This window comes from Salminus brasiliensis, chromosome 3 (assembly GCF_030463535.1).
Source record: "Salminus brasiliensis chromosome 3, fSalBra1.hap2, whole genome shotgun sequence".
Classification (NCBI taxonomy): Eukaryota; Metazoa; Chordata; class Actinopteri; order Characiformes; family Bryconidae; genus Salminus; species Salminus brasiliensis.
Genome location: NC_132880.1, coordinates 44,658,151 through 44,671,171, shown reverse-complemented (window position 1 = coordinate 44,671,171; position 13,021 = coordinate 44,658,151). Strand labels below are relative to the sequence as shown.

At 45.0% G+C, this 13,021-nt stretch overlaps 1 protein-coding gene and 1 long non-coding RNA gene across 2 annotated transcripts in view; one reads left to right on the top strand and one right to left on the bottom strand.

Moving 5' to 3' along the window:
* The window catches only part of rnf216 (ring finger protein 216), a 38,722-nt gene extending 27,794 nt beyond the window's left edge, over positions 1 to 10,928 (top strand). The window contains exons 14-17 of the mRNA XM_072676345.1: positions 1,030 to 1,127; positions 4,768 to 4,990; positions 7,083 to 7,158; positions 10,359 to 10,928. Of these exons, the coding sequence (XP_072532446.1) occupies positions 1,030 to 1,127; positions 4,768 to 4,990; positions 7,083 to 7,158; positions 10,359 to 10,651 (690 nt within the window). The 3' untranslated portion in view covers positions 10,652 to 10,928. The remainder of the gene's footprint in view (positions 1 to 1,029; positions 1,128 to 4,767; positions 4,991 to 7,082; positions 7,159 to 10,358) is intronic.
* LOC140552226 (uncharacterized) lies at positions 9,953 to 11,635 on the bottom strand. The gene is made up of 3 exons (XR_011979306.1): positions 11,570 to 11,635; positions 11,395 to 11,470; positions 9,953 to 9,969 (listed from the first exon to the last, which is right to left on the bottom strand). It is a non-coding gene; the product is annotated as an uncharacterized lncRNA (long non-coding RNA).
* Between the last annotated feature and the right edge of the window lie 1,386 nt (positions 11,636 to 13,021).

The following is a 13,021-nucleotide window of genomic DNA, read 5'->3' as shown; positions in this document are numbered from 1 at the left end:
TGCTCTCACACAATGCGTGCTCTTTATCTCTGGACTCGGAGCAAAGCTAACAGCTAAAGCTAACAGCTATTGCTGCACTGGGGAATGTGGGAAGTGGGAATTAAGGGTCAGTCTCTGACTTTCTAAAAAACCCCACCTTCCCCTTATGTTGGGGTCTTTGGAGAAGGTGAAGGCTTTGATGAGATGGGTAATGATGGGTGCAGGGTTGGAGGGATTGATGGGATAATGATGGACCGAATGAATGATTGAATGGTTGAACTGATCAGGGCGAGATGTATGACCACAAAGAACGCAGCTGTGTCCAGGATTTCCGAATCCTTCCAAATAATGTGTGAACTGTGTGGGCGTTCGGATGCCGCTTTAACACGCCTCCAGCGCATGGGGAGTTTTCGGTGAGCGCCGGGGACAGATGTCCTTTGCAGTCAGCTGAAAGGCAAAGCATTGTGGGCAAGCATGACTAAAACGGAGCAGATGAAAATGCTGTTTCTAGGCAACCAGACGGGCGATGCGTGCTCCCCAAGGATGAACGCAGCTGGAAAGTTGCTCCTTTCTGCAGCAGGGGCTCGCGTCCGTACGCTCGCCGCCAACTATCGACGGCCCTCTGCTTTGTTCCTTTGTCAGAAAATGACCGGTTGACGTCGTCCTGCCATTAATGAATGCTGTTTGTAGGAGCATCAGGATGTGTGCGTATGTGTGTGTGTGTATAGGAGCATTAGGATATGACGTGTGTGCGTGTGTGTTTACTGTGGTGTGGGCATAATTTCAGCTGCATGCTTTTATCCTGTGGTGTGTTGACCCGAGCAGACAGTATAGTCTAATGGCCTTCCCCGGCTTTAATCCCAGAGGAGTCATAGTACCAGCACTACCGGTCTGGCTGAATGCTGTTCGGACACAATATAGGGAACCCAGGCTGCTTCCTGGCCGCATGTGTTTTGAAAGAATGAACGACAACACAGCTGCATAGTCTGGCTCTGTACGTTTAGTTGATGATGCTAATGCTAACGAGTCCCTGTACGTTGTCTTCCTCAGGAGAGCTGCCGGAAGTGCCATGTGGTGTGGAAGGAGCACGCGGGAAAGACCTGCGAGCAGGTGCTGGAGAGGGACGAGATCCGGCTGCGAGTGGCTTTGTAAGTGCCAGTGTGAAAAGCTTCACCCAGAGGCCCTCAATAATTCAACAAGTGGAATTGTGGGGGTCTCTCTGACCTCATGCACCACTGGGGATCATCATCATTAACATCTCCAGTGCTGAGTCGTCTTTTTTCCTCAGGCGGTTCACACAATTCTCCAGTGAGGCCTTTCCTAAATGTAGCCTGTTTTGCCAGTAATGTTCAGTCTTCATTAGCACTGTCCTTATACTTTATTTTGACAATGTACTCAAGTTTGTCCTGCTCAGAGGAGGATTGGTTCCTCTGAAGGGTTCTTCGTCTCGCTCTGAGGGGGTTTTTCCTGCCACTGTCGCCATTGGCTTGCTTAAAATAGGCTTGGACCCAGTTCTCTGTGAAGCCTCACAGCCAAATAAAGTAAAGGTAAAGGTGCACTATGTACAGTGAAACGTGTCCTCCGCATTTGACCCATCCGTGGTAGTGGCAGTGAGTACACACACACACACACACCCAGAGTGGTGGGCAGCCAACTCCAGCACCCAGGGAGCAGAGAGGGTAAAGGGCCTTGCTCAGGGGCCCAACAGTGGCAGCTTTTGCTGAGCCCAGGCATCAAACCCACAACCCTGTCATCAATAGCCCGGAGCTCTAACTGCTGATCCACCATTGCCCTAAGGCAGGATGGAGAATGCGGGCAAAAATCATGATCAGTTACACATCACATCAATCAGATGTTTTTATAAACACAAACGAGCTTCTGTCCTCCATCCATCCATCTTCTGCTCGACTCCTACCTGGTCAGGGTCAAGGTGGGTCCCAAACCTACCTGGAATCACTGAGCACAAGACAGGAATGCCACCTAGACCTAGACCACACGCAACCATTCCCCTCAAATTTAGGGGCAATTAAACACAGCCTGTTCACCTACTGTGGTTTGGGGAGGAGGGAGGAAACCAAACCAAGCACCTCCAAAAACCAAACAACACACCGAACCCCTCACAGACAGAGGCCAGAGCAAGGATCAAACCCAGCACACACACACACACGCTTCCTGCTGCGCCACCACGCTGCCCGTGAAATGCCACTGTTACGTGTTTTGCGAGAGAAAAGCTCTTGTTCGTGATTCTGTAGCGAGAGAAGCAGCAAGTTCCCTTTTCGAGTGAGTGCTGCTGTTGTGCAAAAGCAGCACAGCTTTGCTGACGCAGACGTGTCGTTTTTGCTTTTACTGTAAAGTCTTTAGTGTTCGTGAGAGAAAGCATTGCATGAGGGAGCTTTCAAGTCAAATCAGGGTTTGAAAGAAGTGTATTCATAGAGCGCTTTTAACAACAGCCACATATTTACAGAGCGCCGGATCCAAGCCCTTGGTGAGCACGCCAGATGATCGTGACAAGTTTTGGTACATGATTTAGAAGTGAAGGATGTAGTCTGTTGTGGACAGACATCCGATCTCAGTAAAAGAAGAGCTGTTGAAGAGCTGTAAGTCTGAATGACCCCAACCTTACCATGCTGGTTTAGGGTGCCTCACACTAGAGGCTGGCGGAGCGTCAGAAATGCAGCCCCCCAGTGTATTTTAGCTATGTTGGACTAGAAACATGCCTGTATGCAGAAAAAGTCGCTCCGTCCAGTGTCTAAAAAGTGCAAACTGTTTCATACATGTCAACCAATAGAAACGAGGCCCAAGCCGGAGGTTGATGCGGTGTATTCTTTCCCGGTTCTGTATGATCCCAGATTGGCAGAATATAAAGAGTTCACTTAGTCATGCGGCAGCTTGGCGGAAATTTAATGGTGCAAATATTGTTTCCCTATGGATTTTGAATGGTGCAAACTTCGCCACTGCTCCAGCCATGTACAAGATTTCCAGTGTTGTCCAGGGTGTAGGCACCCTTAATCAGTAAATGGTCAAATTTTCATGTAGCCACTGGCAACGCTGTAAATCACAAGTAACCTATTAATGCTCCACTGGCTGTAATATGGGAGAACAGTGTCTCTGTAGTTGCCTCTCCGGGCTCCACATTCTGCTACTGCACTATGTAACTTTTGTGAGGTGGGCAGGACAACACTCGCAAGACCGTTGCTGTGTCACTCAAGTCATATTTGTGGAAATTCCTATAATTTTAGTCCACATGCTTTTTTATTTTTTAACTTTCTGTGGCAGTTCTGTAGTTTTCAAAAGCCCTGAAATGCATGCAAGTGTGTCCTTTAGGGGTAGCTTAAAGTGTGCATTCCACTTCCCGACTGTAGGGGCAGCCCTTGAGCAAGAATGCTGCTTTAACATTGACTTTACTGGATTGTACAGTTTAAGGGCATCTATATGGAGCCACAAGTGGTCCAGCAGAAAAAGGCACGGTTACTATGAACAAAGGATCCAGGGCACAATTGGCTTTGCTCACTCCAGTGCAACGCTGGCCGGCACTAGCCTCTGCAGGCTGATGCATCACAGCCAGGTAAACTGCACTTTCCTCAGATCAGCGGCAGTTTAGAAAAAGAGGTGATGGCTGGCTTTCCATGTGTCTGAGGAGGCATGTTTCAGTGCCTTCACTCTAGCAGTGTTGGGGCATTACATGTGATAGGGGGATAATATATCTATATATATATATATGGGTATGAGAAAATGGGTACAAATTAGAAATAAACTTTATTTATTTCTTATTTTTAAGTGCATTTATAAAAATGACCCTCCTATTTATCTTTGTACCTTGCTGTGCACGTTTGGTAGTTTCCAGTTGTAATCACGTGACGCCAGACGCCAAGATCTTTAGAATTGCAGCCTATGCAACGTCATTCGACAGTTTAACACTCTAGGAGGAGAGCATGAACTACCTGTTCTGTTACATCAGCTAACAGATGCCTGCACTGGCTAACATCAGGGAGAGTGATGGCCAGCTCTGGGACGCGGGTACCTGTGGCATCACCAGGGGTCAAGCCGGTTATCTCCCTTTGATAAGTCCAAGACTTAGATAGCTGTGTCGTTCAAGACCCCCATGATAAATGTGATAGTTCATGGTCTTTGGCAGATCCTACAGGTATCCTGTGTAGAAAGTCACAAACCAAGACAATGGTGGATGTTAGGTATGCACTGCTTTTGCCAAAAGTCACACTGCATCAGCTCGCCTGATTGCCTTGGAATTGTAGTAAGTACATGGAAATTGCCAGGTCAGCTTCACCAGCATATCGGCTCTGGCTTAAGTTCACATATAACACCTTTCCATTTAATGACAGGTTAATCACTGGGTGCAGGTGTGAAAGGTGCTCATTTACGCAACTGCACAGTTCACACAGTTTGGATTGTTTGTGTCCCCTTAGTGCTCCGTAAACGTAGTGCTCCGATTTGATAAGAAAGACTACAGGACAGCGGAGGCCTGTATAAATAAGTTCAGTGGAACTGCAGGCTATCATGGTCGGTAGCTTCCTGGTCTGGTCAGGATGTGCAGCAATGTGGCTTCCTTCCTGTCTTTGGCTGGAGGAAGCAGCAGGTCTAAAGACAGCATATCCTGTTTACCCTCTGCCCTTGACACCTTTTCTTTTTCTCCCAAAGGAAATGAGCCCGCCGAGAGGTTGCATCGAACACACAGCTTTTTAACTCCGATATCCTGAACTGTGATAGCCTCTGCCATGTCACGCACTCAGAAACCTGTTAAACCTTGTGTCTTTGTCTCTTGTGCCACAGTGAGGAGCGCATGACCGCGGCCCGTGTCAGAAAGTGCCATAAGTGTGCCACAGGGCTGGTGAAATCGGAGGGCTGCAACCGAATGTCCTGCCGCTGCGGCGCCTTCATGTGCTACCTCTGCCGCGAGCCCATCAACGGGTACAACCACTTCTGCCAGCATGCCCGCTCACCCGGCGCCCCCTGCCGCCATTGCAAGAAGTGCTCGCTGTGGACAGACCCCACGGTAAACACCCAACACACATCCATTGTATATCTGTTGCTCGGCACGGTAACGTCTGAAGCAAAAAAGCCTCCAATTGGCTGCTTTCTACCCTGCTTATGCCTCACTAAGCCCTGTCGAGAGGGCGAGAGACCCACCGATATCCGAAAAAGCAGCAGTTGGACAGATTTACACCATTTTGTGGAAGAGTACTTACCAAGACATGTAAGATACACTATATGGTCAAAAGTATTGGGACACTGGCTCATTGATTGTTTCTTTCCAAATCAAGGGTATTGGGTGGAGGATCTGGCTCTACTGTCCAGGGAAGAATGCTTTCTACTAAATTGTTGGAGGATTTGATTGCATTCAGCAACAAAAGAGCGTTAATGAGTTCACGTTGTTTGATGATCACCACCCCATCTCATCCCCAAATTTCCAACTCCTAGGTCCTGGATGGAGCACCATCATTCCAGAGATCAGTTTCCCTGCTCCACAGCTCAAAGCTGGGGGACATTATGCCCCTCTAGCCCACACCTGGAATTAGGCAGCATGGTGCCAATAGCCTCATGAGTATATACTCCATTGCCTATTCTCTTGGCAGTACTTCTCTAAGCATGCATTCACTAGAAGGGGTGTCCACAAACATTTGGGCATTAGAGTTAGCATCTATAGTTAGAAAGTACTCTAGTACTGATTAAAGGCATGACATTGCACACTTGCCTCAAGCTACATTAATATGGCAAGACTTGCTAATGGGATTGCTGACACTTTTTGACATATGGTACCTATAAAAATGGTAAAACCTACAGTGCATACCTTAAAAACAGTATTATCATCCATCTTCAGGCATAAATTCATTTTTACAGGTGACGTAATGTCACTAAAGTGCTGAAGAAGCAACTTCCAGGTGCCAAACATACTGATGAGCTACATTTTGCTTAAGAGGGAAGTATCAACTTGAATTCTGGCCAAACTATTCCTTTAAGTGAGGCCAGTGAGGCCATTCCAGAGATCCTGCACCAAGCGGAGAACCCACTCTCTGCTTCAGTGTCCCTCCCAGGGCTGCTCTTAAGTCAGAGGGCTTGAGTCCCTTAATACACCCTATTCAGCTTCTCTGATGAGTGCTCACTGAGTCTCTGCACTCAGGTAAATACTCACTGGGCCTGGAACTGGTCTTCTGTGGAGCCCATTACGTAAGGGCTGTAACATGAGCCACATGGCCACTGAGCTTCTCCCATTGTTCCAAGTGGTTAAGCTTCCAGATAAACACATCTGGATACGATCAGAGCTTGTTCCAGCTTTATGATGGCACTGTGTATATACACCAGAACTCATTTAGGTTTTGAGAAATGACTGTTCTATAAACCGAGCAAGATCTTTAGTAACATAACGAATGGTAGCGTCCACCGCCGGCCTCTGAAAGGCCAGAAGTCTGTCACATGAATCCTGCAGCTACTTGTCTGAATCAGCATGTGTTCGCCTCAGGCTATGTAATGGATAAGCCCAGCGCCTGCTGCACCTCTATTTGCAAATCAGGGTAGAGTAATTACTGAGGACACGTGACGGGGGCACTTCATGTATATTCACAAAGGAGCATTCTTAGGCTGAACGTTTAAGCCCCCCAATGGGACAGGAAATGACCAGAGGCTGTTTGATTGTTAAGAAACTTTTAACACTCTATTCTCGCCACTTTATGAATGATAAAACTACTTGCTGTAACTGCACTAATTGTCTGATTTACGCATTAGAATGCTCTTTTATTCTGCCCATGGTTTGTCCCATTGGCTGCCTGGGGGATAGACTCGAGTATGGCCTAATCACCTGGCAGCCCACTGTACCGCACACAGAGCAACACTATTAGCCAAGTGGCAAACTTGAGCTTTTTTTGTGTTTGACCAGTGAAGTGGTCTCCCCAAGTTCATTGGACGCCCTTCTTTTGCCTTTGCTTCGGCCTGACTCGGATGTTGGCAGGCCAGGGGAAGGTTTTGGCTCTGTGTTTTTACTGCCCTTTCAGTCCTGGATATGCAGCAATCAGAGCTTAATGGCTGTTCATGTTTTGCGAAAGTTAGTTTGTAAACTCACTGTCTTTCCCTGTCTCTCTCTCGCTCTCCAGCAAGACGATGAGCGAATTATCCAGGAGATCCAGAAGGAGGGTGAAGCCGAACTGAACAAAAAGGGCAGTCAAGCAGGTGGGAGAACCATTTTACACACACACATGCATGTCCACCTCATTTCTCATTTCAGCTTTAAGTGATACTCTTACCCCAGAGTCGTGTTTCATGTCTGATGTTTATTTATTTAGTTTTGTGCTGGTTATGCACACACGTGTGTGTGTGTGTGTGTGTGTGTGTGTGTGTGTGTGTGTGTGTGTGTGTGTGTGTGTGTGTGTAAACCACCAAACTGCTCTCATCAGACCTCTCTCAGAACAGTCTGGGCGTGGTCTTAATTTTCCAATGAACGCGTGTGACTGACAGCCCTCGATCACTGACGAACAGAGTTTGATCATGTTACCATGACAATCATGGCATGTTGCCTTTTTTTCTTTTTTTTTTTTTACTTTGAACTGCAGTTGTGATTACACAGATCTTTAGGGTTCACTGAGGTTCTAATATCTGGAACCAAGTTACCAGCCCATGTCTAGAGACGAGCTTAAGTCGTTAATATTACTTATTAATTAAATAAGAACTATATTAGAATATAATAATTACTCATTAATGTAATAAGAGTGGATTACTCTTCAGCACATACATGTCGCGTCAAAATAAAAGTCACTTACACAAGCGGACAAACGGACCATTTCAAAATAAAAGTCACTTATACAAGTGTTTTTAAACAAACAAAGCAGTTCAACAAAATAAATAAAAAACAACTGAAAAAAAAAACAACAACTGAAAGCTATAATTACTGTCTCGCATTAGTCTCCCTTGTACAGGTTTGCATGCAGTGCGGTTAACGTGCAGTGGCTCTCTACATTTCTCTAATGGGAAACTCGTCTGACGAGTTGGCTCCCTTCTCCTGGACAAGTTCATCCATTGTACTCTAGCAGAGCGGATTTCATGTACCATGTTTCATTTGCATGTTCCCTAAATGTCTTTACCAGACTGAAACCGTACATTACAATCTGGCATTACAAGACTGAAAGACACTGAATGAGTGCTTGAGACCTGATTAATTCATTCAGTGCAGTAGATTATGAAAGTGAACTAAAAGTAATTGTTGTTAACAGATAAATCATCGCCCTCTTTCCTTAAACCATGTTGAGTTGCTGCATCTCAAATGGACTTGGAAATATTTCTTTAGTCATCTTCCTTTCATTTTTTTTTTGTATCCTTGCGTTCAATGCCAGAAGGTGTGAACCCGTTACAGGGCTGTGTAATTCTGCATAGATTTGACCTTAACTTAAAAATTGGGTAAAGAGAAAGGAGTTAAACAAACAATACAACATTTTACTTTTTACCTTTTTACCTAATTTATTGAGCAAAATGATCTAATATTAAATATCTTTGTAGGAAAAAGTATGTGAAGCTTTTCTTTCAGTTACAGCTGTGACCTTAGCTTCCATCAAAAGCTTCTGGTAACTGGTGATTAGCCCTGTACAACAATTTGGAGGATTTTTTCGTTCTTGTAAAACAACTTTAACTCCACAGTGTTAATGAGCTTCTTCACATGAACTGTTCTATTTAGGCCTTTTCATGATGATTGTTTTGGGTCAAGGTCTGGACTTTGGCTCAGCCTTTCCAAAATGTACATTTCTTCTGCTTTGTTCTCTGTAGATTTACTTGTGTTTCTTAGGGTCATTGTCTTGCTACATGACCCAATTCCGGTTAAGCTTCAGTTAACAGACAAGATTTTCTGACCTTCTCCTGGACGCTTTGCTGTTATTATTCATCAGTCCATCAATAATGCCAAGCTGTCCTAGACCTGATGCAGCAAAGCAGCCTCAAACCATGATGCTGCCATGTTAGAAAGCAGAAGCATAACGCTGTCCAGTTAAACACAGTAGTTTTTTGGGTTGATCTGTCCAGAGAACATTGTTGTTCAGTGTTTGTCTGAAGGTGGGCTCATGAATATTAAATCATTAATAGCCAAATATTAATATTAAAAGTCATTATTTAATACAAGAAAGTCCTTATATGTTACCCAGTCCTTATATGTCTTTCCCCATATTATTTAACACAATGCTGGAGTGATTTTTGGTGGTCAACCAGACCCCATACTCGTCTGACGTTATCCCTCTGTAGTCTATGAACGTGCCAGCGTGTCAAATGCGCCGTTACGAGACAATACCAGTTACGAGTCTGTAAAAACGAGTTGAGATACCCATCCCTGCCTCTCGCTGTTTCTAACTGCCGGATTCTCATCTGTAATTGCTAGATATGTGCGTTCGTCAATGGGTTTGCTCGTCTTTTAAGCTCCAAACAATTCGTCCACTAGTAAAGTTTTAAAACATATCTTTGAAAATATGAAGAATGTCTAAAACCTGAACTCAGGGACAGAGTATCTCTTCACAGTGCTCTAGACCACATCATTATTCTTGTAGTGTGAACACCAATAAAACTCAATTTGTCCCCAATAGTAAAGCACCACCACATCAACCGCGTCACTGAAAATACATAAATCCCCTCCCAGTCATTCATAAGTTGGCCCAACGGACCACACGATCAAAAAATCTCAAACAGCCTGTACTGGAACACACAGACTCTATAGCCACTTCTGTGTCATAACAAAACAAGCGGGTTATGAACGTGAGATGAAGTGAGAAATCCGAGACGTATTTTAAATGGCAGGTGTGAACGGCTATGCGTTTTAGCAGTCATTCGTGATTGGATCACCTGAGAGATGCATATTAATACCAGGTATGAATGAGGCCACAGTGGTCTGTTAGAGGCCACTCTTTAGAGGCAAGTTTCTTTACCTTTTAAGCTTTTTAAGCCTTCGATAACTCTTTCTGAGGTCATCACGAATCCCATTTGTTCAATGGATGCCACAGTTTCCTGAACCTGTGTGGTGAAAAGCAGGCTTTGATGACTTTGAAAGACCCAAACTTATGCGTTTGCTAAACTCACCCCTGATTGCCATTTTTTTGGTTGCTTCAGTTACTTCTTTAAAAAAAAAAAAAAAAAACTCATACTTCTACAAGTTCTAGTACGTTTTCTGACAAAGGTATTTAATGTTTCACAATTTTCCTCAATAAATAAATGTAAAAACTATAATGTGTTTCTGTTATTTGATGAATTGGGTTCTGTTTGTCTCGGCTTATGGATTAGATAAAGATTTCCTCATATTTCAGGCCAGAAATACAATAAATTGTAAAGGGTTTCCAAATGTTACCAGCCCAGTAGTAGGGATTAAATATCCAGTATTTACTCTGTTTTTTTCTGTCCCTCAGACACCACAGGGAAGAGAGTGGGTCCACCTCCTGAACCCACCCCTGCTAAGAGACCTCGGGTGGTGCAGGTTCCAGCAAACAATGCTGCTCCGCAGGCAGTGCGGCCTCCCTTGCTCATCCCTCAGGTGATGCTGCCTGGTCCCCAACCTCTCCTCCTGCAGCCCATCGCTGGCCCCTACGTGCCCCCTCTACCCAACCTGCCCCCCATTAACTATAACGTCCCCAACGTCAATTTTGACTTCAACATGCCTATGCACTACGGCCCACCACACCGGTTCTTCAGGCCTCTCTGAAGAGTCAAAGGTACAGAGAGCCACAGTTGGACTAGAAAGTGTAAGCACCCCCCCCCAGACTCTAAAATCTTCTATTATCAGCCCCCCACTCCTTGTTTTTCTATCATGTTGGAGCTTTTTCCTCAAACGTATAAAACTGCAAACTGCAGACTGCAGCAGAGTGCCTGTTCGGCTCGCTTCTTCCCAGTTTCTTTTGATTTATTTTTTTTATATGAAGCACAGAATGTTGAGTACATTTCTCCAGCAGTTTCCAGTTGAATAAAACAGATTGTGTGAACTTTGAGTGGATTGGTTTGATATGCTGTTTTAAAGCTCTCTCTCCACGGCGAATCTAATCTAACAGTTTTTATTTTACGATACAGACAAAAACCTTGAGTTCTGTCCCGTACCGATACCAACGTCTGAAGTGTCCCGGGGTCCCTGAGGTCCAGTTTGAAAACCAGTGCTATATAGAACCATTGTTTATACTAAGGATGACAAACTGAGGAGAAGACTGGTCACAGGTTGAAATACTCTAAATAGACAAAAGTATTGGGACACCTCATTCATTTAGTTTCTTCCAAAAGCAAGGATACTTAAAAGTTTGTCCTGCTTTTGTTGGAGTAACTGTGTCTACTCTCCTGCGGAAGTGTTCTACTAGAGTTTGGAGTTTTGATTGCATTTAGTGACAAGAGAACTAGTGAGGTCAGGATGTTGGATGATGATCACCACCCCACTTCATCCATAACTCATTCATCACTCACCCTTCATTTTCTAAAAGTCCTCTACAGTCTACCACAGGTCCACCACTGCCAATCCTGTCTCTGGTCTGGAGGCTCACTGAAAACAGAATCATGGAGAATCTATGAGTTCATGGTGCTTCAGAATAGGCGAGGGTATTGTCCGAGACCGTGCTGTGTGTGTTCCATTGCTACATACCCACTATCTGACCTCGCACAGCATCACTGTCTGAGGCATTCAGCTTGCATAAGTCCAAACGCTGGTCTGTTGAAACGAAAGACATCCAAAAGGTCAGGCCTCAAAATACAGCAGATATTTAGGAAGGAGAGCGGTTTATATTTCTTCGTCGTGGCTCTTTTTCTGCACTATTAAAGGGCGGGTGGATGGCTTGCTCTCTCTGCTAGCTACTGTATCAAAGCTGGGTACCCGTTTCGTGCATTGGTTGTCCGGTGACGTCACGTTGTCGGCAAAGACTTTTTAAAAACAATTAAAAAAATGTAAACCACCATTTTGTCCAGGTCTGCTTTGACCGCACCTCTGGGATTTTTTTTTGTTATATTGTCATCATGGAAAATATGCATGCAAATCTGCTGTGAAGGAGTAAATGTCAAACATGGCTCACAGCGTTTGCTGATGTTTTACAGTGGATCTTGTTCTCCTTGATCTAAATCTAGTCAAATACCGTCTTACTGTTGGTGACATTTTTGCATACTCATCTAAACACAGCCAGTTGGTTGTGTTTCAAGTTTTCCAGCGGTAAAGAAATGTTTTTCCACAGCCTGTTTCCTTCAGTACTGCCTGTCCAAAACTGCTTGTCCAGTGTATCACTTCGTACAGAGTTGCAGACATTACCCCTGAAGTTTTGCATGTTTTACAAGAATAAAAAACAGGCTGACAAATGAGCACCAGTATTAAATAACCAGCAGTTTAACACTAGATGTTTTTAGAGTGCTTCATCTGGACACGCGAGGGAGGTGCAAGGTCCAGTGGACGAGCTGCCACCAAAGAAAAACAGCTTGTTGTTTGTATGGAAGTATTTTGTTTCAGGAGAACTGACGTGCATCAAAACCAGGCATTCTACAAGGCATGATGCAAGCAAGGGTGCTAACCTCACCTCGATCAACATTTGAAAAAGCATCACAGATTTCATGTCCAGAGTGCATGTCCATCCACAAACCCCTACCTTAGTCACAATGTCCCAACGTGACGGCCAGGCAGACCTCTGTTACCCAGGCATTCGATGGCATCAGGCCACAAGAGAAAAGCTTGCGAATGCCCGTTATTAAAGGGTGCACGTATTTGTCACTGTACAGCGAAATGTGTCCTCTGCATTTAACCCATCTGTGGTAGCGAACACACACACACACACACACACACACACACACACACACACACACACACACTAGTGAACTAGGGGCAGTGAGTACACACACCCAGAGTGGTGGGCTGCCAACTCCAGCACCCGGGGAGCAGAGAGGGTAAGGGGCTCAACGGCCCAACAGTGGCAGCTTGCCAAGCCCGGGAATCGAACCCACAACCCTGTTACCGATAGCCCGGCGCTCTAACCGCTGAGCCACCACTGCCCCGTTATTGATGTTACTCCTCAGCTTCTGTCACTGTAAATTGATTGTATGCATGTATATAATATCT